The 23,742-nt window shown below is 36.3% G+C and overlaps 3 protein-coding genes and 1 pseudogene across 3 annotated transcripts; 1 reads left to right on the top strand and 3 right to left on the bottom strand.

Annotated features, from left to right (window-relative positions):
* The first annotated feature begins 7,023 nt into the window (after positions 1–7,023).
* LOC125195369 lies at positions 7,024–8,576 on the top strand. Its single transcript, XM_048093526.1, has 4 exons — positions 7,024–7,521; positions 7,770–7,967; positions 8,284–8,415; positions 8,496–8,576. Exons 1-4 carry the CDS (start codon positions 7,024–7,026, stop codon positions 8,574–8,576), a joined length of 909 nt encoding a protein of 302 aa, XP_047949483.1.
* Positions 8,577–8,827: 251 nt separating this feature from the next.
* On the bottom strand, positions 8,828–10,261 carry LOC125192216 (annotated as a pseudogene).
* Positions 10,262–12,554: 2,293 nt separating this feature from the next.
* On the bottom strand, positions 12,555–13,916 carry LOC125192215 (8-hydroxyquercetin 8-O-methyltransferase-like). Its single transcript, XM_048089733.1, has 2 exons — positions 13,095–13,916; positions 12,555–12,907 (listed from the first exon to the last, which is right to left on the bottom strand). The coding sequence occupies exons 1-2, from the start codon at positions 13,911–13,913 to the stop codon at positions 12,602–12,604; spliced, it is 1,125 nt and encodes a 374-aa protein (XP_047945690.1). The 5' UTR covers positions 13,914–13,916; the 3' UTR covers positions 12,555–12,601.
* A 2,882-nt stretch (positions 13,917–16,798) lies between these two features.
* On the bottom strand, positions 16,799–18,112 carry LOC125192219 (8-hydroxyquercetin 8-O-methyltransferase-like). The gene is made up of 2 exons (XM_048089734.1): positions 17,334–18,112; positions 16,799–17,257 (listed from the first exon to the last, which is right to left on the bottom strand). The coding sequence occupies exons 1-2, from the start codon at positions 18,093–18,095 to the stop codon at positions 16,952–16,954; spliced, it is 1,068 nt and encodes a 355-aa protein (XP_047945691.1). The 5' UTR covers positions 18,096–18,112; the 3' UTR covers positions 16,799–16,951.
* Positions 18,113–23,742: the final 5,630 nt, after the last annotated feature.

Below are 23,742 nucleotides of genomic sequence, written 5' to 3'. Positions count from 1 at the left end.
TTCCCGTGCTGCCAATGTACTCGCGATATGCAAAAATAGCGGGCGTGACATACGGAAACGGCGACGGAAGTAGATATCTCCCCACACCGGGTTCGGACTGAAGTAATCACGTTCCAACCTTGCGGCGGCTTCCTCCCGGTTACGATGGATGTATGTCCGGCGTCGCCTAGGAGGCGCGGCGGCTTCCTCCTCCCTACATCGATCTTCTTCTAGCGATTCTTCCATTATTCGACGCATTTGCTCAAATGGATCCATAATTGATTAAATTTGGGAGAAGAAAAAAAATAAAGGAATGATTTTATAGAAGTGATTGGAGAGGAAAGAAAGAGAGATGAGAGAATAGATGTGTGTTTGTGTGTAAAATGGAGAATGGAGAAGAGTATATATAGAATATAAAAAAAAAAATTTAAAAATATGACCGTTGATGTATGTCGTCTATAAAGTCATATTACCGTTTTTTTTAAATTTTTTTTTCCGAAAAATCTGATTTAAAAAAAAAATTGAATTATGACGTCATAAATCCGACGCCCACTCGTGGGTCGGCGAGTGGGCGTCACGCCACCGCCCGCGCGCGCCACGTGGCGCCGGGCGCGTGTCTCGCCAGCTCGAGGCCGGCCTCGCTGGGACGCGTCGGGCGTCGAGACATCTCGTCTCGTCAACGCTATCTCGATGCCGTCTCGTCTCGTCGAGACGAGACCGAGAAGCGTTGCGGATGCTCTTACGAATCTCAATAAATAGTAGACAAAATATCAACAAAAGGGTAATATCGTCATTATGTTATCATATGATAATTTTCGTGAATGTTTTTTTATATCAACATAGTGTATTACAAATATCAACAATATGACATAAAAATATCAACACTAGTATAAGAAAATATCAACACATATTTATTGAGATTTTTACATGGTTTTATTGAGATTTTTTGATGTATTTGTTGATAAAAATCTGGTTATCAACATTTACAAAAACTAAAATAAAAAATATCAAATTTCATTATCCGAATATCGTCGGAACATATGCAATTCAAATCTCGTTGGAATCCTTATAAAATTATCTTTAATTTGATATATGTTTTGCGAAAAAATAATTTAAATCGAGAGAGTTACGTTAATTTAAAGTTTTAAGATGATTTTAATGAGAGAGAATTGACATTAATACCCTCTAATTTTATTTATTAATTTTCTTAATTAGAAATATAATCCATGTGTCATTATTTCAACTACTAGATCTTCTAATCTAAAGGCTAGGATTTAATCTTAGTTTGGGATTGCTAATTAGTTAGCAATTGATCACTGCTCCCCCTACTGTAGATTATAATAACAACATTAATCATCTATAACAGCGCATGCCAGATACTCAGTTTGCATCAATTATTTTGGTTAGTTAAGAGATTCATCAGAGCAACCCTATCCGTGCTCTTAGCTAAGAGCACGGATGTGGGCTCGGACCTACTTTTACTCCTTGTTCTTAGCTAAGAACACAACATCTACATCCGTGCTCTTAGCTAAGGACAAACTCAAGGGTCCCACCATTCTATTATTCAATTTAAATACTCCAATTATTAAAAACATTTCTACATTATAAAAATACATTAAAAAATAAAAATTACATTAAAATCCTAAAAAATAAAAATTACATAATTAAAATACTAAAAAATAAAAATACATAACTAAAATCCTAGAAAATAAAAATTACACATGTGGAAGACTAGTCCTCTAACCCCAATTGCCTCTTGAGACCCCAGATCATTTGCTCATGTGTTGCAAGTTAATTCGGAGTCATCTTAGACGTATCGTTCAAATGGAGTTGACCCAAGAGGGTCCACAACGTGTTGTTCGGGGGTGGAGGAGGCACAAAGGAAGCGGGGGCGGGGGCGGATGGAGTCGAGGCGCGGCGGCGGGTGGTCGTCGCCTTCTTCTTTCCTTGCGGCCGGCGGGAACTGCTCGGGCCAGCGTCGGGGCTACCCAAGTTAGCTCCGGCAAGCTGGGTAGCCACATCATTGGAGGCACCGTGGGATAGGGCTACCGACCTCGACCGTTTGCTAGAGGAGCTGGAGGAGGATGCTACTATGCCGCCCCTATACTTTGGATGTTGGTGCCCCTCCTGCCAACAATCGAGGTACTTGAACGGTTTGAACTCCATGCGTTGGTAGGTCGCCAAAGCGGCAGTATGATGTCGAGCTCGCTCGTGCCGCTCCCCGCCGACCGCTCTTCCTAGAGGTAAATTCCCTGGAACTTACTGATTGTCTCGTTGCATCTGAAGATGCAATTGCGCACCATACTATCATTGCGATAGATGGTTCCCTCCGGCCGAGTTTCATTGTAAAGATGAGTGATGCGCCACCAATACGTTTCTCCGGTCTGGTTCGTGCCAACTTCCGGATCTTCACAGACTGCCAAGTAGGCTTTGAACATCGCCATCATCTCACCCGGAGTGTACGGGGTGCGGGTGCCACGAACAGGAGGAGTAGGAGTAGGAACAGAAGTAGGAGTAAGAGTAGAGCTGCTGCTCCCTCCCGATCCGGGTTCGGGTGCCCACCCGAACCCGAAGGCGTTTAGGTCGTGCACCGGGTAAGGACGGTAGCCACCCGGAGCTTGCGAACCTTGAGTTTGAGGAGGGGCCGTAAATTGCATTTCCGGACTAAATCCGGCCTCGGAGTCGAACCAATCGTGGTTCCAACCGCGATTGCCGGAGGGGTGATCGCCGGAGCCGGACATTGTGTAGTGCGGTGAGAATTTAGATGAGAGAGTATGAGGAAAAAAGATGAGAGAATGTAGATGATGATAGAATATATGAGAATGTGATTTTTTTTTGTGTTGAAGTGGGGGTATTTATAGATGAAAATGTGAATTTTGGGGGAAAAAAATTGAAAAATAAATTAAAAGTGGGAAGAAAATAGATATATTTTTTTTGGGAAGTGGAAAAATATTTTTTTTATTTAAAAACATTTTTTTCAATTAATTTCGCATTTAAAAAAAAATTAAATAAGCCAACGGCGATGCCGTTGGCGAGTGAGGCGTCGCCACGTGTGTGACATACTTGGATTTTACATGGTTTTAGAGGGTGATTATGTATGAATTTGATCATATTTTGTCTATTATTGGACTTGTTTATATCTACTTCTCTATTATGTTGGTATGTTGACCATTTTGTTAAGAATGTGTGGAAAAAGGTACAAAATATGTGGATGTGCAGCAGCCTTGGTTTGAGACAATATTTACTGGATATTTTGAAGTCTAATCAGCCCCTAATGCATATCAATCTCTTCGTCTTCGAAATAGCTTCGCGTGGGTATCTCGCACGCCTCAATCGGAGTTCGGTAGAAGAAGTTATGGCCGTTATACGAACACTGCGCTGTCCAGAAAATCTCACCCGGCCGGGTGAATTATTACCCTATAATTCCACCCGGCCGGGTGGCGCAATTATGCCTGCGAGATTCCAGAGAGTACCAAAGAAGTACCACCCGGCCGGGTGAATTTCCAGTGGATTAATTCCACCCGGCCGGGTCCGTCAATCTGACGTTTTTCAAAGCAGAAACGCTATTTTTGAAGAGGGGAATAAGAAGGAAGAATTAGGTCAATTCTAGGCATTCTCGACAAGCGACAAAACACATCTCTCTCTTTGTGAAGAACTCTTGGAAGAAGATTGAAGATTCAAGCTTCAATTCCTCCGCCAATTGCGATTCGCATCATGATTTCCATTGTTTTTCCTTGTTTCTATTTGTTTTCTACCATGAACATGAGTAGCTAAACATCTTTTATGTAGAATTCTTGGTGAAGATGCATTGATTTATAGTTTTAATCCAATTGACTTCGTTTTTATCTTGCTCTTGCAATTGTTTGAATTATTCTTGTGCTTTTTCCTAACAATTGCTTGATCACCAATTGGGAGTGTAGGGTTTCTTAGACTAATCGGGAGATGAAATATTTAACCTTGAAAGAAGAATTATTCACACCTTAATTCAATAAAACTCGGGAGAGTTGAGGTTTTGAGTGGGATCTTTAATCTAATCGAACTATTAGGAGTTAGGTCTAAGAATTAGAAGGGGACTTCAATTATTACACCTAATCTACGGATTTCTCACCTCGGGAGGGGGTTTAATCTATATTTGTGATTGATTCAACAATTCTGGAGACTTTAAATGGTAAATCGATTTCAATTGGGTTAGGCTATGAGTTGTGCATCGGATCCTTGAATTCTGCATATTTCTTCATCTTTGTCTGCAACTTGTTTCTTTGTTCTCTTGTTTAAGTGTTTTATTTTAATCTCTGTTTTTATATGCTTTTAGTAGTTGTTAGTTTAAAACCAAAATTCTCGATCGTCTGGATAGTAGTTGAAATTTGTTCGTGGTACTTAGGTTTACACTTAATTGTCTCTGTGGGATACGATATACTCTTGCTTGCTTGTTTGCTACGATAGCCCCGTACACTTGCGGGTATTAATTGGGTAAAATAAAGTTGAGTCAGTGTGCTGCTCAGCGGCACGGACGTGCTCTTAGCTTAGAGCAGCGCCGTGCCGCTGGCACGGTCGGACGAGCATCATCGGCGGACGGACGACACCGTGCTCAGCGGCACGGACGGACGAGCACCGCAGCCTTCACTGCTGCGGATGCTCTCAACTTTTTTTTTCGAAAACAAATAACAAGTTGTTTAAAATTTGGAATATAAGTAACTTATAATATGAAATACAAATATATATTCATCTATATTATATTTGCAGTCCTATTTGACCATAAATAAGCATAAAATTTGTTTTAGACCGGTCCAAGATTTTCAGTATTGGACTACAGGTAAATAGGCAAAGTAATTGTATCTCATATAATAATTTTTAGTATTTGAGTTTTTTTTTTAAAAAATCATTATGTATTCCTTATTACTGTCTCCGTCCACCAATAAAAGAACACATTTGGAGAATGACACGACATTTTAGGAGATGTTGTTTTGTATATTAAGTGGAGATAGAAAATAGTATAGTATATTTATAATATTAATATGAGAGAAATTTTTTTTAAAAAAATGTGACATCTTTTGTGAGAAAAACTAAAAAGGAAAGTGTGAAAAGGTTAGTGGAAGGTAGATCCTACTTTTATATATATTAGTTTATAATCAAATGTTTAGTGGAATGTGGAATCTATTACTAAAAGTAGTAAAAAACAAATGAGAAGTTTAATATTGGTGGACAGAGGAAGTATTATTGATTAAAACAACATTATTTGGTTTGAAATATAGTAGGAGTAGTAATTAATGTATTCTTGAGTAGTTAAATAAAATGTAGAGGACAAAATATTCTAAGGGGAAGAGTTGTAATGCTCTGAAAATTCGAAATAATGCGAATATACGAAAATCAAGAAATATAATAATCTAGGACTAAAATAAACTGAATCGCTATGCTGGAAAATTGTAGGTAATGGGTCAAAAAACTAACACCCATATAGTATGATATATGTATGCATGTAGAGCTTAATTAATTTTAATTTGGTGTAAATAAATAAAGGCTAAATGTGTATTAACTACTTCCTCCGTCTGTCATTAGGAGTTCCGTTCACTTTTGCACACTCATTTTATAAATATGATAATAAATAGTTAAAGTGGATAAATAGTAAAGTAAGAGAGTGAATAATGTTGAGAAGACTCTTCTTAACATTATTCTCACTCTTACGTTTACAATTTTTCTACTTTAACTATTTATTATCATTTTTACGAAATGTGCACAAAAATGATAGAGACTCTTAATGATTGGACAAAGAGAGTAAGACTTAATAAGAGGAAATACAAACCCAATTACAAGTCAATATTATAAAGTCAAAGCTCTATATTATATTCGACTTCATCGGAATCAAATATTTTGGTCGGTCCAATACGATTTCTAGAAATTGTATAGCAAATCACTAATGATTGCTGTGTAATTTACTACTAGTATTTATTTGCTTGCGGCCCAAAACACTACGTATTAAACAATCTGTGTCAAATTTACTTTGATCATTTTTTAGAGAAGCTTGAAAAGAATAATACTTCTCGTCTGATCCGTCTATAAAAAATAATTTCATTTTTTATTTTCTCATTATTAAATTAGTTAGTATATTAAAACAGGAAAGTTATCCCAATTCATCAATCATTTTTTCTTATCTTTCTCACTCTTAGTTTATCAACTTTTACTTTTATCTCCCATGCTTGATCAACTTTATTTCTTTCCGATCTTTTTATAGGAGTATCTCAATTTCACATTAAAATTCGTTCAGATACTTTTAATACATTACTCATTCCGTTCCACAAAGATTGTCTTATTTTTCCATTTCCGTTTATCCCACAAAATTTGTCTCATTTCACTTTTACTATTTTTGGTAGTGGACCTCATATTCCACTAACTCATTCCTACTCACATTTTATTATAAAACTAATATATAAAAGTAAGAATCATATTCCACTAACTTTTTTAATTCACTTTTCATTATATTTCTCAAAACCCGTGCTCGGTCAAAGTGAGACAATCTTTGTGGAACGAAGAGAGATAATATTAGTTTCCACCCGATGTTACGCTTCTAGCTATTCCTTAATTAATTTAATAAAGTTTTATTTAAACTATTTAACATTTATTTGCTTTTTAACATGATTACCAAGTACTAAGTTACAATTGTGAACTAGCAATATAATAACGGTTCAGTTTATAAATCTACTTATTTTAGACCTTATTTTCATTATTTGAAAAATCTTATATCCCGTGCTATGCACGGGTTAGACCTTATTTTCATTATTTGAAAAATCTTATATCCCGTGCTATGCACGGGTGATAATACTAGTTATAAATAAAATCGATAAAATAAAACACGGAAGCAACGGAACTGCACCATGTATTAACTATTAAGTACCTTCTATGATTCCTTAATTGATAGTACTAACTTAATTAATCTTTAGCTCAATATATAATCATGTTATACCAAACCCCTTTTGCTTATACCTTAAGTATAAATCAATTAAATACGAATACATACGCGTGTGGGCACAAAGCAATACACAGGGAGAGATGGGCGACGTGAACAGAAGAATTGCAAGAGGGTTGTACGAGAGAGCAAGCAAAAGCGAAAAGAAAGAGGCAAGAGAGTTTTTTGAAAAACTAAATCCCACGAGAAATGGAAAAGTAAATGTGGTAGAATTATTGGAAAGGAGTGTTGGTGTTGGATCAAACGAGAATCTGGATTTGGACGGAGACGGATTCCTCGATTTCGAGGATGTTTTGGTGCTCTTCTACTACTCCATCAAAAGAGAGATCAACATCCTCCGATGTGGCCGCTGTTCCAAACTCATGTTTGGGCCTTCATTTTCCTGCTTCCATTGCTTCTTCAAATCCGCTCATCAAAGGTTCGCCCTTTGCCGTGATTGTTATGCCACGGGGAAGGTGGACCACGGCCACCCCTTGACATCCACGGCCGAATCATTGCATTTGCACCACCGCGACCAAGCTCTTCTGCTTAAGTTGAGCGACCTCATCTCCGCTCATCATCCATCAACATCTCCAACCAAGGTCATTATTTTTGTTGAGAAAACGGTGTTATTTTCTCTCTAATAGTGAAATGAATCGATTCAGTAAGTTAAATTTTTTTAAAAATTATATATACTCCTTTTTTGGTTTTTTGAGTTAATATTTTTCTCTATTCTTCACTATTCTATTGTCCTAGAGCAAATATTTATGTACTATTCACTTTTGAACTCTCTCTCTCTCTCTCTGTAGATAGATGAAGATTCAAAAGTAATTATATTTGCATCATGTAGGAGTTGAAAGAATTGTGGGAGAAAGAGAAGAAGTCAGCCTCTCCGGCACTGGTGGCCTTGGCAGATAACTACTTCAAATCTATGGGACCTAATAATGAGCTCGACATTAAAAAGTTCTCCACTCTCACTAAACAGCAAGAGCAATTCCTCACTCCCACACCACATTCTATCCCTGCAACTAATTATATGAAGAACGTGGTAAAACTACATCCATCTCATAAAAATAAATTATTTTTATCATTTTGGTCCATTCCATTGATAATATTTTTTCTATGTATTGAGATGGACCACATTCTCCACTTATAATATTTCAATCTTTTTTTCTTTCTATCCCCCCTTCTATTTTATTGATTGTGCATTAAAACACACGTGTTATTTCAAGATGTGCTATTTTTGTGGGAATAGTGAAGTAAAATTAATTTTTTAATTAAACTAGACTAGGAAAAAGTTGGTATTTGGAAATTGGATTATACTACTATTACTTACCTGCCCTAATATAACTATGTTGTGGCAGTTGGAAATGAAACTTAGCCAACACAATGGTGCCCAACCAACACCAACTGCTGCAGCTTCAACTCTTCAGACATATAATTCGAATTATCGTCCAAACCCTGCAGAGACTTCGTCATATGGAATTTCTCCACTGGTTAGGCCTCATGTTTCTTTCTCTGTCTTATACTAGTATATATCTTTTATTTTTAATACATGTTTTATTTCTATTTTTAGAAAGTGGCGACTACTACATTCAAAATAGTGGAAATGGCACTCACCATTGGCAGCATCTCCAGCATGTGTATTATCATGTGACAGATAGACCATAGTTGAATAAAATTGTAACGACTTTGAGTGGTTTTAATGAGACTCTTTCTATTTTGACATTCATACAATTTTATAAAATAAATCAGTACTTAAAAAATAAATTTGACGGGACATTATTTAAAGACGTTGATCAATAAATCAAATTACTGATAATATATTGGTCTTTATATTATTCAGATTTTATTTAATACTATTAAATACATCTCTATACATAGTACTACTATTATTTTAGACGATGCGAAAAATCAAGTAAACACCTCAATTATAGACCTCAATCCTAAAGCAGTGATTTTATAATTTTTGAAGCCAGCTGCAGCAAAGAGCTTAGCCCATTCTTTCTCAGTTCTTTCTTTTCCTGGAAAACTAGCCATCATGAACATATCAATGGCGAGATGACTTTCAGTTGCCTCATGACCATGCTTCTCTTCATCCACAACTATATCCACAATAATCACCTTTTTACCATTGATTTTGCTGTTTATTATTGCTTCTCTGCATTTTCTCAGTATTTTGGTGCAATCTTCATCGCTCCAATCATGCATTATCCACTGTCAATCATATATAAAGTTGCATTCACTTTAAAAGATACAAACAACTCATTTACTTTGGTCTATAAACACCATTTGTACGATCTTCCCAAAAAGTCATTTTATGTACTATGTAAACCTCGCACCCGTTGTTCGGTCATCCCGAAAGACTAATCTAAATAGACTATATACCCCATAAAATTGTTCGATCATTAAGAGAAACAATTTATTTGGTCTATAAACCCCACACCAGTTACTCAATCTATAAATCTTACATCAATTACCCGTAATGTTACCATCAAACAAGATAACTCATACCAAATCACATATTGGAATAAGATGGAAATTTCAAACCTTGAGGAAAACCGCATCAGCAGGAGGAATGAACCCAAACATGTCTCCACCAACAAACTTCACATTCTCAGAGCCTTCCATGCCAGCAACAACATGTGGCTAGTCGAGCACCACGCATTTCAAACCGGGAAACGCGCCAGCCACAGCCTTGGCCACCTCCCCCGTGCCTCCTGCGACATCCACCATCGTCTTCAACCCCTCAAAAACATGCTTGCATTCTTTCACAAGTATGCTTCCCACGAAGCGTGCATCAACTGCCATTGCCTCATTAAATTCTTGATTCCATTTCTCGTCTTTGGCTGCAAACTCCCATTGATCCATCCGATTTTTGGTAAAGAACGCAGTTGGACATTCGTCTCGAAACCATTCAGGCATATGATGGAACGGGTCAATGAAGATCGGGTCGGAGAGGAAAAGTGCACAAGGCGCAAGGCTCAGTGGATCATCTCCTATCAAGAGACGTGAAGCCCTAGTGAGAGAATAAGCTTCTTCTCTCTCCTCTTGCTCGGAGATGATGATCTTGTCGAAGAACTTGGAGTGGACTAGAACTCGCATGAGGCGATAGAGGCCATTGGATTTTTCCTTGTTGATGCCGAGGGCGCTGGCCAGTTGAGAAAGCGCCATAGGTTTTCCGTGTTTGTGGATGGCGTCGGGTATGCGTAACTGAAGCGCAGATCTTAGTGACATGGTGGTTATGTAGCTGAAGATATGGTTCCAAACATGAGCTTGAGCTTCAACAAGATCTTGTGAAGAATCAACTACATCGAGTGATGCCATTCTTGCTTGATTTAATCTTTGATTCTATACTTTGGTATTTTTGTTTCATTGTATGGTCCCTTTTATGGGTAAGTCCTGGATAAGATTTAATGAGTTAGTCCCAGTTTTAAAACGTTTTAAAAAACTTTCCTGTTGCTACAAATATACTATATAGCTTGTATTAGGACATGGATTTATCATTTATACTCCCTCCGATTCTTCATAGTTGAGGCAGAACTTTTTGGCACGGAGTTTTAGAAATAAATGTTGAGTGTGTTAAATAAATAGATAAAAAGGTAAGAGAGAGGAAAAGATAGAGAGAATAAAGTATAAAGTGAATAAAGTAGAGAGAATAAAGTAAGAGATAAAAGTACGAGAGAAAAAAAAGTTATCATATATGGAAATGAGTAAACTATGAAGAAATTTCCCAAAATAGATAAATGACTCAACTATGAAGAAACTGAGGGAGTAGTTTTCAATAGTGTACTTGATGCAAACGTGTGATATGATGAAAATACAAAAATCCTAATTTGTTTAATCCAAAATTTATTAATAATATCAAAACTATTTATAAATAGTAAGAAAATTTTAAAATGTCTGAAAAAATAATAAAGTGATAACTTTGAAGTCAGTCAGACGTATTCAGCGTCGTCGGTATCTTCTGCTGCCCGGAACTCCATCAATACAATTTATAAACAGTAGAACATTGAGATTGGTTATCCCATGACTAGGTTATGTAACTTTCTCAAAGCTTCAAATATTAGAGTTATATATTCGGTTTGAGGCATTAAGTGTAACAGCGTATTTTACCCAAATTCAACGAAATTTCAGCTAGGCCGCCGCCACTATCTCCCAAATTGTTAATCATGGTTAACGTTGTTTGGGTGGAGCAAGTTACAGGAAGAAACACAAATAGGTGTAGGTAGGAAAGTAGTGGTGCATTTAATTGGGATTTGGAAGAAGTGTAATTAGATTTTACTGGCATAACTTGCTTATTAATTCGGGCCATACATGACCCGATACTTGGGGCGGATTCAGAAATTTGATAACGGGGTGACAAAAATATGCAGCACATATATACATACAAAATTTATGGTATAGCACGATATACCGCGGGATGCAGAAATGCATAGTGTTTATTTCTGTACCAAAATCTTTTGTCATGATACATCGTACCATACTAATTATAGAAATCAAGGTATATCGAAATTTTGATATTTTTTAAATTTTTTCGGTTCGATATATGCAATACTCCTACAGTATTTCAGTATATTTTCTCAATCCCTAATTGTGTAAATTGTCTTGACATACTAATTTTATAGTCGAATGTCCAAAACTGACTTTAAAATACCTCGTCTTCTTACTTCTGTGAGTTCTCTCTTCATCCACAAGCATCCACATTCCACGAAAATCACATTTCCGCCATTATAAAATTATTCTATATTACAATAAGTCATATATACTTCGCTTTTAATAATTGAAAATTAAAATTCAGTACTCTACAATCAGAGTGTAATCAATCCTATTGGTCAAATCAAGTCATTTAAAACATATCGTTAATGAACCTAATTACTTATCGTCAGTTATAATCGTACTAGTATTCCATTTTCCACCTTTCAGTTCCAATTTACCGCATCAAATACCAAACAATTATGAACTAAAATAAGAATCCCAAGATTGAGGAAAAATAATATTCCCTCTGTTTCCTAAAAATAGAAACGCGTCAGACTATTTTCTAAATATAGAAAATTTTCATTTTAGAAATTTCTTTCTCTAGTGAGACTCATATTTTGATAATATGCTTTTTTTTTCTATATTTATCTTATTTTATCAATTTTATATTAATTCGTATTATTTTTAAAGTTCTTATGTTTAACAAACGGATGGAGTATGTTTTATTTCTTATTTTTAGAAAGTGGGGACTACCACATTCAACATAGTGGAAATGACCCACCTCACCATTGGCACATCTCCAGCATGTGTACTATTATATGACTTATAACCATATACTACATTACAACAAACTTAACTTATTTGCATACAAAATTAGATACGCAATTATATGTGCACGTTAATTTTATTTTTTTATTTTTTTTGAAAGTAGCTAAAATTGAAGGCACCAAGAAAAACATCCTCAAGTTGAATACACAAATATCTTCTACACCCTTAATCTATTGTTTTGTTTGGAACGCATTTATTTGTGCTTCTTAATTTTAATATGCCACGAAGACACTTTTAAAAACGTAGGTGGTGTATTTAAAAATATAAATTAACATCCTTAAATTCTAAAAATGTCCTTATGGCTATTTCTTTAGTAATATAAATACCGTTGAATATAATTGTAATGTCATTGATTTTAGACGATAAGGCGAACAATCAGGGAAACACCTCAATTAAAGAAATCAATCCTAAAGTATGAGTGATTTTATAATTTTTAAAGCCAACAGCAGCAAAGAGCTCAGCCCATTCTTTCTCAGTTCTTTCTTTCCCTGCAAAATTAGCCATTATGAAGATATCGAAGACGAGATAACTTTTAGTTGCCTCATGAGCTTGCTTTTCTCCATCCACAACCATATCCACAATAATCACCTTTCCACCATTGATTTTGCTATGAGTTATTGCTTCTTTGCATTTTCCCAATATTTTGGTGCAATCTTCGTCTCCCCAATCGTGCATTATCGACTGCCAATGGTAAATTTGTATTTGCATTAAAGGATTTGAAATAGTACTATAATATTATCCACCAAACACGAAAATCCATTCAAAGTAAACTAACCTAAATGGACTATAAACCCTACACTAGTTGTCTCGTACCAATTACTTATAAAACTATTACATATTTCTAAAATAAAAGATGGAAATTTGATACCTTGAGGAAAACTGTGTCAGCAGGAGGAATGAACTCAAACATGTCTCCGCTAACAAATCTCAAATTCTCTGAGCCTTCCATGCCAGCAACGACATGTGGCTGGTCGAGCACGATGCATTTTAACCAGGGAAGTGCCCCGGCCAACACCTTGGACACCTCCCCTGTGCCGCCTGCGACATCCACCATCGTCTTCAACCCCTCAAAAACATGCTTGCAGTCTCTAACAAGTATGCTGCTAGTGAAGCGTGCATCAGCAGCCATGGCCTCATTAAACCCTTGATTCCATTTCTCGTCTTTGGCTGCAAACTCCCAATGATCCATCCCATTTTTGGTGAAGAACGCAGAAGGACATTCATCGCAAAGCCATTCACTCATATGATGGAACGGTTCAATGAAGACTGGGTGGGTCCCTAGAAGTGCAAAAGGCACAAGGCTCAGTGGTTCATCTCTTATCAAGAGACGGGAAGCCCTAGTGAGAGAATAAGCTTCTTCTCTCTCCTCTTGCTCGGAGATGATGACCCTGTCGAAGAACTTGGAGTGGACTAGAATTCGCATGAGGCGATAGAGGCCGTTGGTTTTTGCGGTGTTGATGCAGAGGGCTTCGGCCAGTCGAGAAAGTGTGATAGGTTTGCCGTGCTTGTGGATGGCGTCGGGTATGCGTAGCTCAACTGCACATCTTAGAGCCATGGAGTTTATGTAGCTCAAAATGTGGTCCCATACATGAGCTTGAGCATCGAGAAGATCTTGGGAGGAGGATGCCATCTTTCTTGATTTTATTTTTGATTTGTTTCGTTTTTGTATCACTGGTATTTTGTCCATTTTATAGATAAGATTTAACGAGTTTAAAAAGATTTTGTGTTGCTATAAATATCCATAGCTTGATTTAGGATACGGACATTTATAGTTTTGGATATCTATGACTAGGGTTGTGTAATTTTCTTAAAGCTTCAAATATTAGGGTTAATCGTTCTGAAGCATTTACTGTAATTTTAAACAAATTCATTGAAAATGAACACTAATATTAGCTACACCGCCGCCGCTATATACATCTATGTTTGTTGGTGGTCTACTAAACTTACCATATGTGAGAGTTAGTAAAGAGTTGGGTAGAAATAAATGTCAATCTATGAAAGAGCGACGGCGGGAAATTAATGCTGAGCTCATCGTTTAATATTTTGAACTAGTATTTCATTACAAACTCAATTTCAAAATTTGTAGCAAACTAGACCTTTATATATTTTGCATGAATTTGGATCTTAATTTTGTATATTCATCACAATCGAAATTGAAAATATATGGAATACTTTTGAAGCTCATTTGTATAAATTATAAATTGTCCTGAGTCCTGACATGTTTTCAATTATAGATATATAGTCAGACGTGACGTCCAATGCTAAGTTCGTATTCACAAGTCTTCATACTTCTCATCTAATAATAGCCAATATATATACTTAGCTTTTAATAATTCAGAATTAAATTCAGTTAACTAAAATTAAATTTTAATCCGTATTAGTCATATCATTAATTTAAAACATATCGATATGTGCCAATATTTAGCCCGTATTCAACTAATGGGTGGGCCGTAGTTTAGTGAGTTATATTGAGCCTCGTAGTTACAAATCCGTTATTCCAATTTCTTCCTTTCAAATCCAATTTACAGCCTCAAATACCAAACGATTATGGACTAATTAAAAAATGCTCATCAGATCCGAGACAAGCACAAAATTTCAATAGAAAAAGCGTGCGGTAAAAAACTGCCTCTGCCCCGGCCCTCTTCGCAAGGATGATACCGAGTCCCGAGCTCGGTTGAGACTGGCGTTGCGGATTCTCTAATTAGTGAACTTGATGGATCTTTTCTACAACATGAAAATGCATTTATCATAGACAATTACTATTTTTTGCTACTCGAGGATCTTTGCATTGGCTACCTTGAGAGGTTTTAATGATTTAATTAGCTTCTTTCTGTTTTTACTTAAGCTTCAACTTTTCAACTTTGAGAGGATTTAAAGAGTGGATAATTAATGAAGAAAGTAGTGCGTGGATATCTATCCCCGTTTGACTCGAGCAAGCTTTTAAGAAATGAAGACGAAATAGGTACAAAGTTAGTAGAATTTGTATGAGAAGATATTTTTTTCCAGTATAAAGATTAAGAAAAAAGTATGTAATGAATAAAGTAGGAGAGATGAAAAAGTAGAAATAATAAAATAAGAGTGGAAAAATGTGTTTCTACTTTATACTAAATTAAGAAGGAAATGTAGAACCCCCCAAATGAAAAAAATGACTCTACTATTATGGAGCAGAGAGAATAGTAAAAAGTAAATGAGACATTGTTAAGGACCTAATTCCCTAACGATCCGATAAAACGGACAATAACAATATAAAGATAATGCGGCGCCCGTGAGGGTCGGCGGAGATAAGGATCTGGCTGTGCGAGGGTTCCAACCCGTTGGGCAACGGCTACAGATCAGATATACGTTCTGGCTGTGCGCGGAGACCTTCCGTCGGGCAGCAGGCAGCGTAGGAAATTATGGATTCAAAGCATTTCGCAAGGCATTTGACCAAAATAATATATTTAACAAATGAATACGAAATAGGTAAAAAGTTAGAATTTGTATTCCACCTTTATATATTGATATAGTAGTAAGGCTAGCGCGAAATCCGAAAGTTTTCATGCACACCATCGACCTCGAAAAACCACTGGGAATATTCTTGCGTCGGCCGCCGACCCCACGCTCTTCACTCCCTGCCCCAACCCAACCAGCTGCGGCAAAGGTGAGTGGTTTGTCAATTAATTATGCTTCTGTTTAGATTACTGACCACTGGTCCAGTAATCTCTTGTCCAGCTTGTATTATTAATTATAACGTCATATATTGCTTTATTTTTAACCAAAAGCTTCATAGCTTGAAAAGAATATTCATTGTAAAATTGTGAATTTTTAGGCATCATCAGCGGTGTCTTGCTGTGGTCTCGGTCTCGTCCCGGCAAGACGCCGCTGCGGGTGCTCCGTCTCATCACTTAGCTCAGGGCAGAGTGATCGGTTGGCGAGACAGCTCGCCACGCGCCACATGGCTAGCGCTGGCGCGCGGCGGACGGGCGGACGTCAATTTTTTGCTATTTTTATTTTTATTTTTTAAATCTGAATAATAAAAAAAATTATCATTTTTTTCTGCCATTTTTTTTAACTTTTTTTTAAAATTTTTATAATTTAAGGGTGTAGTTTTTAATTTCTACTATTTTAAATTATGTCTTTATTATTTTTTAGGATTTTAAATTATAATTTTTTTTTATTTAATAAAGTGTGTTTTTATTAATTGAATTAGTTGGAAATAAAAATAAAAGATGAAATTGAATGAATAGTTAAGGGATGAGATGATTAAGAGATGGATGGATGCAGGTGTTGTCTCTTAAGTTACGAGATGAGGTAAAAAGTGCAGTGAGGCCCGGAATAGTGAAGGGATGAGACGGTTAAAATACGGTACCGAGACACACAGTTGCTGAAATGAATTTACTTCTACGAAATTTTTTATATAAATTGTGAAGATTATTTTTTGTAAAATTCTGAACTATTATGTATTTCGATGTGTTATTAGATTTAGATGACATTTTCCTTTAATACCTTTTTAGTTGGCAATAATTTTATACGTCGAGAATTCATGAAATTATATTGCTCCAGAATTAATATTGTCTTCTAAAACTAAGTTGCTAAATTCAATACCAACTTCAAATTATTATAAACTAATGATTTTGTATAGTACAAGGATGGTGAAAATTCGAACACAACTAAACAATATTGGAGTACAGTAGAGTGATTTTATTTATGTATACATATAATTTTAGACGATAAGGTGTACAATCATCATGGAAACACCTCAATTATAGAGTTCACTCCTAAAGTAGAAGTGATTTTATAATTTTTGAAGCCAGCTACAGCAAAGAGCTTTGCCCATTCTCTCTCAGTTCTTTCTTTTCCTGGATAATGAGCTAACATGAGCACGTCCATGAGCAGATGAGTTTCAGTCAACTCATGAGCTTGCTTCTCCTCATCCACAACCATGTCCACAATAATCACCTTTTTACCATTTATTTTGCTCTCAGCTATTGCTTCCTTGCATTTTCTCAGTATTTTGATGCAATCTTCGTCCATCCAGTTGTGCATTATCCACTGTCAATCACAAATTAATGGATTTGAAACTCATCCGAAAAGACTAGTCTATTTTTTAAGATCGGAAAGTTGATACCTTGAGGAGAACTGCATCAGCAGGGGGGATGAACTCAAACATGTCTCCACTCACAAACCTCACATTCTCCGAGCCTTCCATGCGAGCAACGACATGTGGCAGGTCTAGCACGATGCATTTTAACCCTGAAAATGCCCCGGCCACGGCCTTGGACACCTCTCCTGTGCCGCCTGCGACATCCACCATCGTCTTCAAACCCTTAAACACATGCTTGCAGTCTTGAACAAGGATGCTGCCCATGAAGCGTGCATCAGCAGCCATGGCCTCATTAAACCCTTTATTCAATCTCTCATCTTTGGCTGCAAACTCCCAATGATCCATCCCATTTGTGGTGAAGAACGCAGAGGGACATTCGTCTCGAAACCATTCAGTCATTTGATGGAACGGGCCAATGAAGGCCGGGTCGGTGAGGGTAAGTGCAAGTGGCACAAGGCTCAGTGGTTCGTCTCGTATCAAGAGACGGGAAGCTCTAGTGAGAGAATAAGCTTCTTCTCGCTCCTCTTGGTGGGAGATGATGACCTTGTCGAAGAACTTGGAGTGGACTAGAATTCGCATGAGGCGATAGAGGCCATTGGTTTTTGCGGTGTTGATGCAGAGGGCATCGGCCAGTTGAGAAAGTGTGATAGGTTTGCCGTGTTTGTGGATGACGTCGGGTATGCGTAGCTCAACCGCAGATCTTAATGCCATGGAGTTTATGTAGCTGCCAATGTGGTTCCAAACATGAGCTTGAGCTTCAAGAAGATCTTGGGAGGATGTTGCCATTCTTGCTTGATTTAATGTTTGATTTGATTCGATTCATTTTTGGTATCATTATTGTCCCTTTTATAGATAAGATTCGTGTTGCTACATAACTATAAACATTATTGATTTAGGGTTTTAGGTAATTTCTTTATAAAGCTTGCTTCAATTATTAGGGTTAATAGGTCTGACTTCTGAGGCATCTACTCAAATTCACAGAAAAATAACACAGACTTCAGCTACGCCACCGCTGCTATGACTATGAGAGTAGTTATGTTGAATAAATGTCAATCTATGAAAGAGCGGCGGCGGGAAATTAATGCTAGCTAGGCTCATCGTCTTTTGAACGACTATTCATTTCAAACTCAATTACTCCCTCCGTTTCACAATAGTAGAGACGAAACTTTTCGGCATAGAGTTTTATAAAGTAATGTTAGGCTTAAATAAATAGATAAAAAAGTAAGGGAGAGGAAAATGTAGAGAGAATAAAGTATAAAGTGAATAAAGTAGAAAGAATAAAGTAAGAGAGGGTAAAGTAAGAAAGAGGAAAAAGTTACTACATAAGGAAATGCCTCAACTATGAAGAAACTTCCCGAAATGGTAAAATGACTCAACTATAGTGAAACGGAGGGAGTATTAAATTTGTAGCAAATTAGGTCTTTTATATTTTTGCATGAATTTTGATCTTAAATTTGTATATTCATCACTCACAATTGAAAATTGATGGAATATTTTTGAAGTTTATTGTATAAACTATAAATTGTCCTCACATATTTTCAATTTTACGTATATAGTCAGATGACTTCTTACTTCTCTCCACCCATAAAATTAGGTCATATATATACTTAGTTAAAAATAATTGAAAATTTTAAAAATAAACATATCGTTTTATGCCATTTACCCGTATTCAACTAATGGGCATCATTTAGTGAGTTATATTGGGCCTGAAGTTACAAAACCCTATTTCTAAATCCTATTTACAGACTCAAATACGAAACTATTCTGGCTAAAAAAGGCTCACATGATTCGATCGAGACAGGCACAAAATTTCAGCAGAAAAATCGTGCCAATTACTCTTTTTCCAACACGTGGATCTTTATTTTGGCTAATTTGAGAGGTTTTAACGAGGCTCTTTCTGTTATAAAATTAATACTATGTGAAAGTGAGCTCCATATTTCACTATTTTTTTCAATCATATTTTTCATAAAGAAAGTATTTCTTGAAACCTGCACCGGTCAAATATTGGACATTTAATGAGGACCGAAGGAAGTAGAGTTAATAAGATGGTTGGAGAGATACGGGTTTGTGTATGATGCGGGTTTTAATGCAAACTTGGTCTAATAAGAGAGATAGAGAGAAAAAAGTGGCGAAGTATTATAGATGGAAAATGAGACATTTGATAAAAAAAAGTTACACCAACTTTTATGGATGAGCTAAAATGGAAAATCAAAACTATTTTAGAACTTTTTTTTGGATGGAGATAGAAGTTGAATATGAGTGAGATATGCACATAACGTATCTTGATTATTAGAATTACCTTTTAATACTATTAGGATTTACTTAGATAGAATTAATCCATCTTTATCCTAAAATTAATGTCTAGGTGTATATCATAAAAGATTAGCTAGTCTCAATTTAAAATGCCTACTTGGATATATAAATCCGCATTTATCCAATTAAGACTAAATCCATTTAAAACACACCAATTAAATTTGAGAACTAAATTTCTCATAGCTTTCATAAAATCACATGACAAGAAGAATCTTATTACATCTTTAATTCAAAATGATGTTTTCTAGATGAAATAAAATTCACCTTCATCAAAATTAAAGACAAAATTCAACTTAAATAAATAATTAAGGATTTTAATAACAAAATAAATGCTCTATGAATTTTCATACCTTTAAATACATTTGATGTTATCTAGATGAAACAAATTCACCTTCATCAAAATTAAAGATAAAATTCAAATTAAACTAGGAATTGAATTCCAATTAAAATCCAATTAATCATTTAACACTTTAATAATTTAGGATTTAAGTAGCATGTTAATGCCAAATGAATTTTTCACTTCTTTAATTAAACCGATGCTATCTAGATGAAATAAAATTCACCTACATCATATTAAAGACAAAATTCAAACTAGGAATAGGATTCCAATTAAAATCCATCCAATTATTATACATGTAATTTTCAAAAATTTAGAAGGTTTAAAATAATTGAAAAATTCATGTCTTTTCCTTAGGTATATATCTTGGAAATAATTCCACAACACACCAAATAAAATAAAGACTATTTCAATTAAACCTTAAAATAAAACATGAAAGCATATAGTGAGAATATTCTTTAAAAATTCCATCCAATTATGAAAAAGCCAAAAATTAGTTCAAACAAATATTGAATTTCCTTATGCTAATTATCATGATATTATCTAGATGGAAACAATCCACCAAAATCAACTAATTAACAATTAAATCAATTATTTGACTACAATATTTAAAGAAGACAATTATTCTCTTTTAAATTAGAATCTTGACTTAATTGCAAAATCATTCTAATTCCCACAAGATATTTAATTATTCTAGGTTTAGGATTTTAAACCACAATTATAAATAACTTGTGCCTTAAGAAATGAAAACACGAAAACAAAAAACGAAGACGAGACGACGCGACCAAAACCCTAATTAGGGTGTAGGCCGCCACTGGGCCTCGCAGCAGCTGCTGCTGCCGCGTCTGACCTCCGCCGCCTCTTGCGGCTGCCGGCGCTGCTCCCACAGCAGCGCTCTGCCGCTCCCACTGGAGCAGCCGCCGCCCGCTGACTGCCGCCGTCTCTGCTGCTCCGTTGCCTAGAACACCGCGGCTGTTGCCCTAACCGAAGTCAGGGCTGCCGCTGTCCTTCAGAGCTGCTGTTCGTCGACGACGCCGCTGCTGTTCGTCAAGGACAGCTCCTCCGCCGCCGCCCGAAGACGACGCCGCTGCTGGACGTTGCTGTCCAGCGGCTGTGAAGCTGCTGCCCGGCGAGATGATAGCTGCTGTCCGACGAGGACAGCTCATCCGCCGCCGCCCGAGGACAACGCTGCTGCCGTCACATGGTTGTGCAGCCGCTGCCCGGTGCTGCCGTCCGAAGACGATGAGTCGCTGCCGGAGCTGCTGCCCGCTGACACCTCCGACCAGCCGAAGTCGCCACCGGCTTTTCCCACCAGATCTGGATCAGCGATCCCCGATGAAGGCAGCCCGGTATTCGAACACACCTAGGGTTTAACCCTTGTGTTCCTTTGTTCGTTTTTAATTTAAATCAACTTGATTCATCGCGGTCGCTTCGCTTGACCGCGATCTTAAATCTTAATTAATCGTTTCTTACTTTGTACTCCCTCCGTCCCAAGGAAGATGACCCCTTCCTTGGGCGGCATGGGGTTTTATGCAACTTTAGTTTGTGCGTTGAGTGGAGAGAGTAAAGTAGGAGAGAGGAAATAAAGTAGAGATAAAGTGTTTCCATTTTAAGTAATGGGTCCTTGGTTGGGACAGATGAAAAAGGAAAATGGGTCATCTTTAATGGGACGGAGGGAGTAACAATCTTTTATGTTCACACAAATATGCACATTTAAACATCTAGCTTTTAGCAATTTAAATTGTTCTAGCATATTAAGAACATAAAACTATAGATCTATGAATACTTGCTTAGATCTAGAATATTCTTGTGAAAAACTCAAATAAAATTCGAGATTCATAATATTCTTTCATCGATCCAAGTATTCAATCATGGACCACTTTATTTCTTGATTCAAAAGCATATATTCACTTAAACACATACATATATGTAATTACAAACATATAATCTAGTATATATTACTTAGAATATATAGATCCAATGATGTTCATCATAGATCTAGAATATTTTTGTGAAAAACTTGAATAGATCCATAATATTCTTTCATCGATCTAGAACATCATATCATAAATCCGAAAAGAAAATCAAGAAAAACATAGATCCAACACATATTGCATTATTTTCAAAAATCCCAAGTTCTTACACTACAATTTTCGAAAAATTCAATTAATCAAATACATAATCAGAGCCTAAAAATTGGCTCTGATACCAATTGTTGGGACTACCGCAGCGGAAGACACGGAAAACAAACAGGTCCTTAACGGATCTATTTAGGTGATTATGCATTCGACTCCAATTTAATGCAATAAACATAGATCTATAGATATAACATCAAATAAACACATAATCATGTATATTCGATGTAGATTCGATTGTTACCTCATAATCCGACATCAGATTGACGTTGCTAGCTGCACCACCCGAAGATCCTTGGTTTATCGACCATGAGTCTTCCAACCTATTCCCTTGTCCTTGGTTATTCATCCGTGTGGGCGGATCTTGAACAATCAATAATAGTCTTGAAGAGATCTAGGGAAAATCAACACAAACACGAAATTGTCTTGATCTAGTCCTATGAATTAGGATAGAACAAGAACAAAAACCAAAACCCTAATCTCCCTCGTGCAAAGGCACAAAAACCGAGGCAAGAAGGGAGAGAGCGAGCGCCGATTATGGCGGCTAGGGTTAGGGTTTGTGATGTGTGTAGTGCTTGTGTGATGTGCTAGGGTTTCCACATCTCATCACTATTTATAATAGACTTGTTGGGCTAGGATGGAGATCCATGGAATGACTTAAGTGTTGGGCTCACCCATTAGATAAATTACTAATTAAATCAAATGACCCATGATTTAATATATTATCAATGGAATATTATTTTGTTCCACTAAAGAATAATATTACACTCCCACTTAAATCACCAAATTACAAATAACTTGGGTCCATTTTATTTTATAATATTTCCCGCGTTTAAGATTATCTTGATCCGTCAATTTAATTCTTTTGTCTGCTATGTGACTAGAATTAAATTAATTCTCCAAAGAGTTTTTCTAGTTTGAAACTTTATTTATTATTCGTGGAATAAATTCCAACTGCGCAGTTTTCTGAATAATAAATTCCTTTTCCAAACACCTCTTGGGGATCACCCCTTTAGGAATTTAATCATACCACACTGGGCACGCGAATTCTATGAAATAATATTCCAATACCTTCATGTTATTCAATTACTACCACCCAAGATATCATGAACTTGAGTTACGTACAAACTCTCACATATTGATAAGTCAAAGTGGCGTTTGATTGAATAAACAATATTGATATTAATATCATAGACTATAAAATACTAAACTTTCTGAAATATATTCTTTCAGTAGATAGCAATAAAGAATACATTTAGGATTAGATCATTTCAGCGCTTTACCACACCGGTGTAACTAATCTCTTCTTAGGTAAGAGAGGATTATCACAAACACTGCAACCGTACCAATAGGTAGCCAAAGCCTATCTAGGTTGTGAGTACGTTTTTCTTCTTACTAGATCTGGCCAAGTCCCCTACTGGAAAACTGATGAGGAGATTCATCGAATTTCCCTACTTGACCTTCTTAGTAAAAAGCCTCAGACTTGTTTATTATATTTCAATAATAAACCATTATATTATATTATTTTATATTATTCATTCTCATAATTAGGTAAACAAGTGGACGTGGCGTTTCTCGTATACATGCACAAGCTGACTGTACAAAGGCATGTACGCTCGAAGCATCTTTTATTATACAAACTCCAACA

The sequence above is a fragment of the Salvia hispanica genome, chromosome 6 (genome assembly GCF_023119035.1).
Source record: "Salvia hispanica cultivar TCC Black 2014 chromosome 6, UniMelb_Shisp_WGS_1.0, whole genome shotgun sequence".
NCBI lineage: Eukaryota > Viridiplantae > Streptophyta > Magnoliopsida > Lamiales > Lamiaceae > Salvia > Salvia hispanica.
Note: the sequence above shows the minus strand (reverse complement) of the source record. Positions and strands in the feature narration are given on the sequence as shown.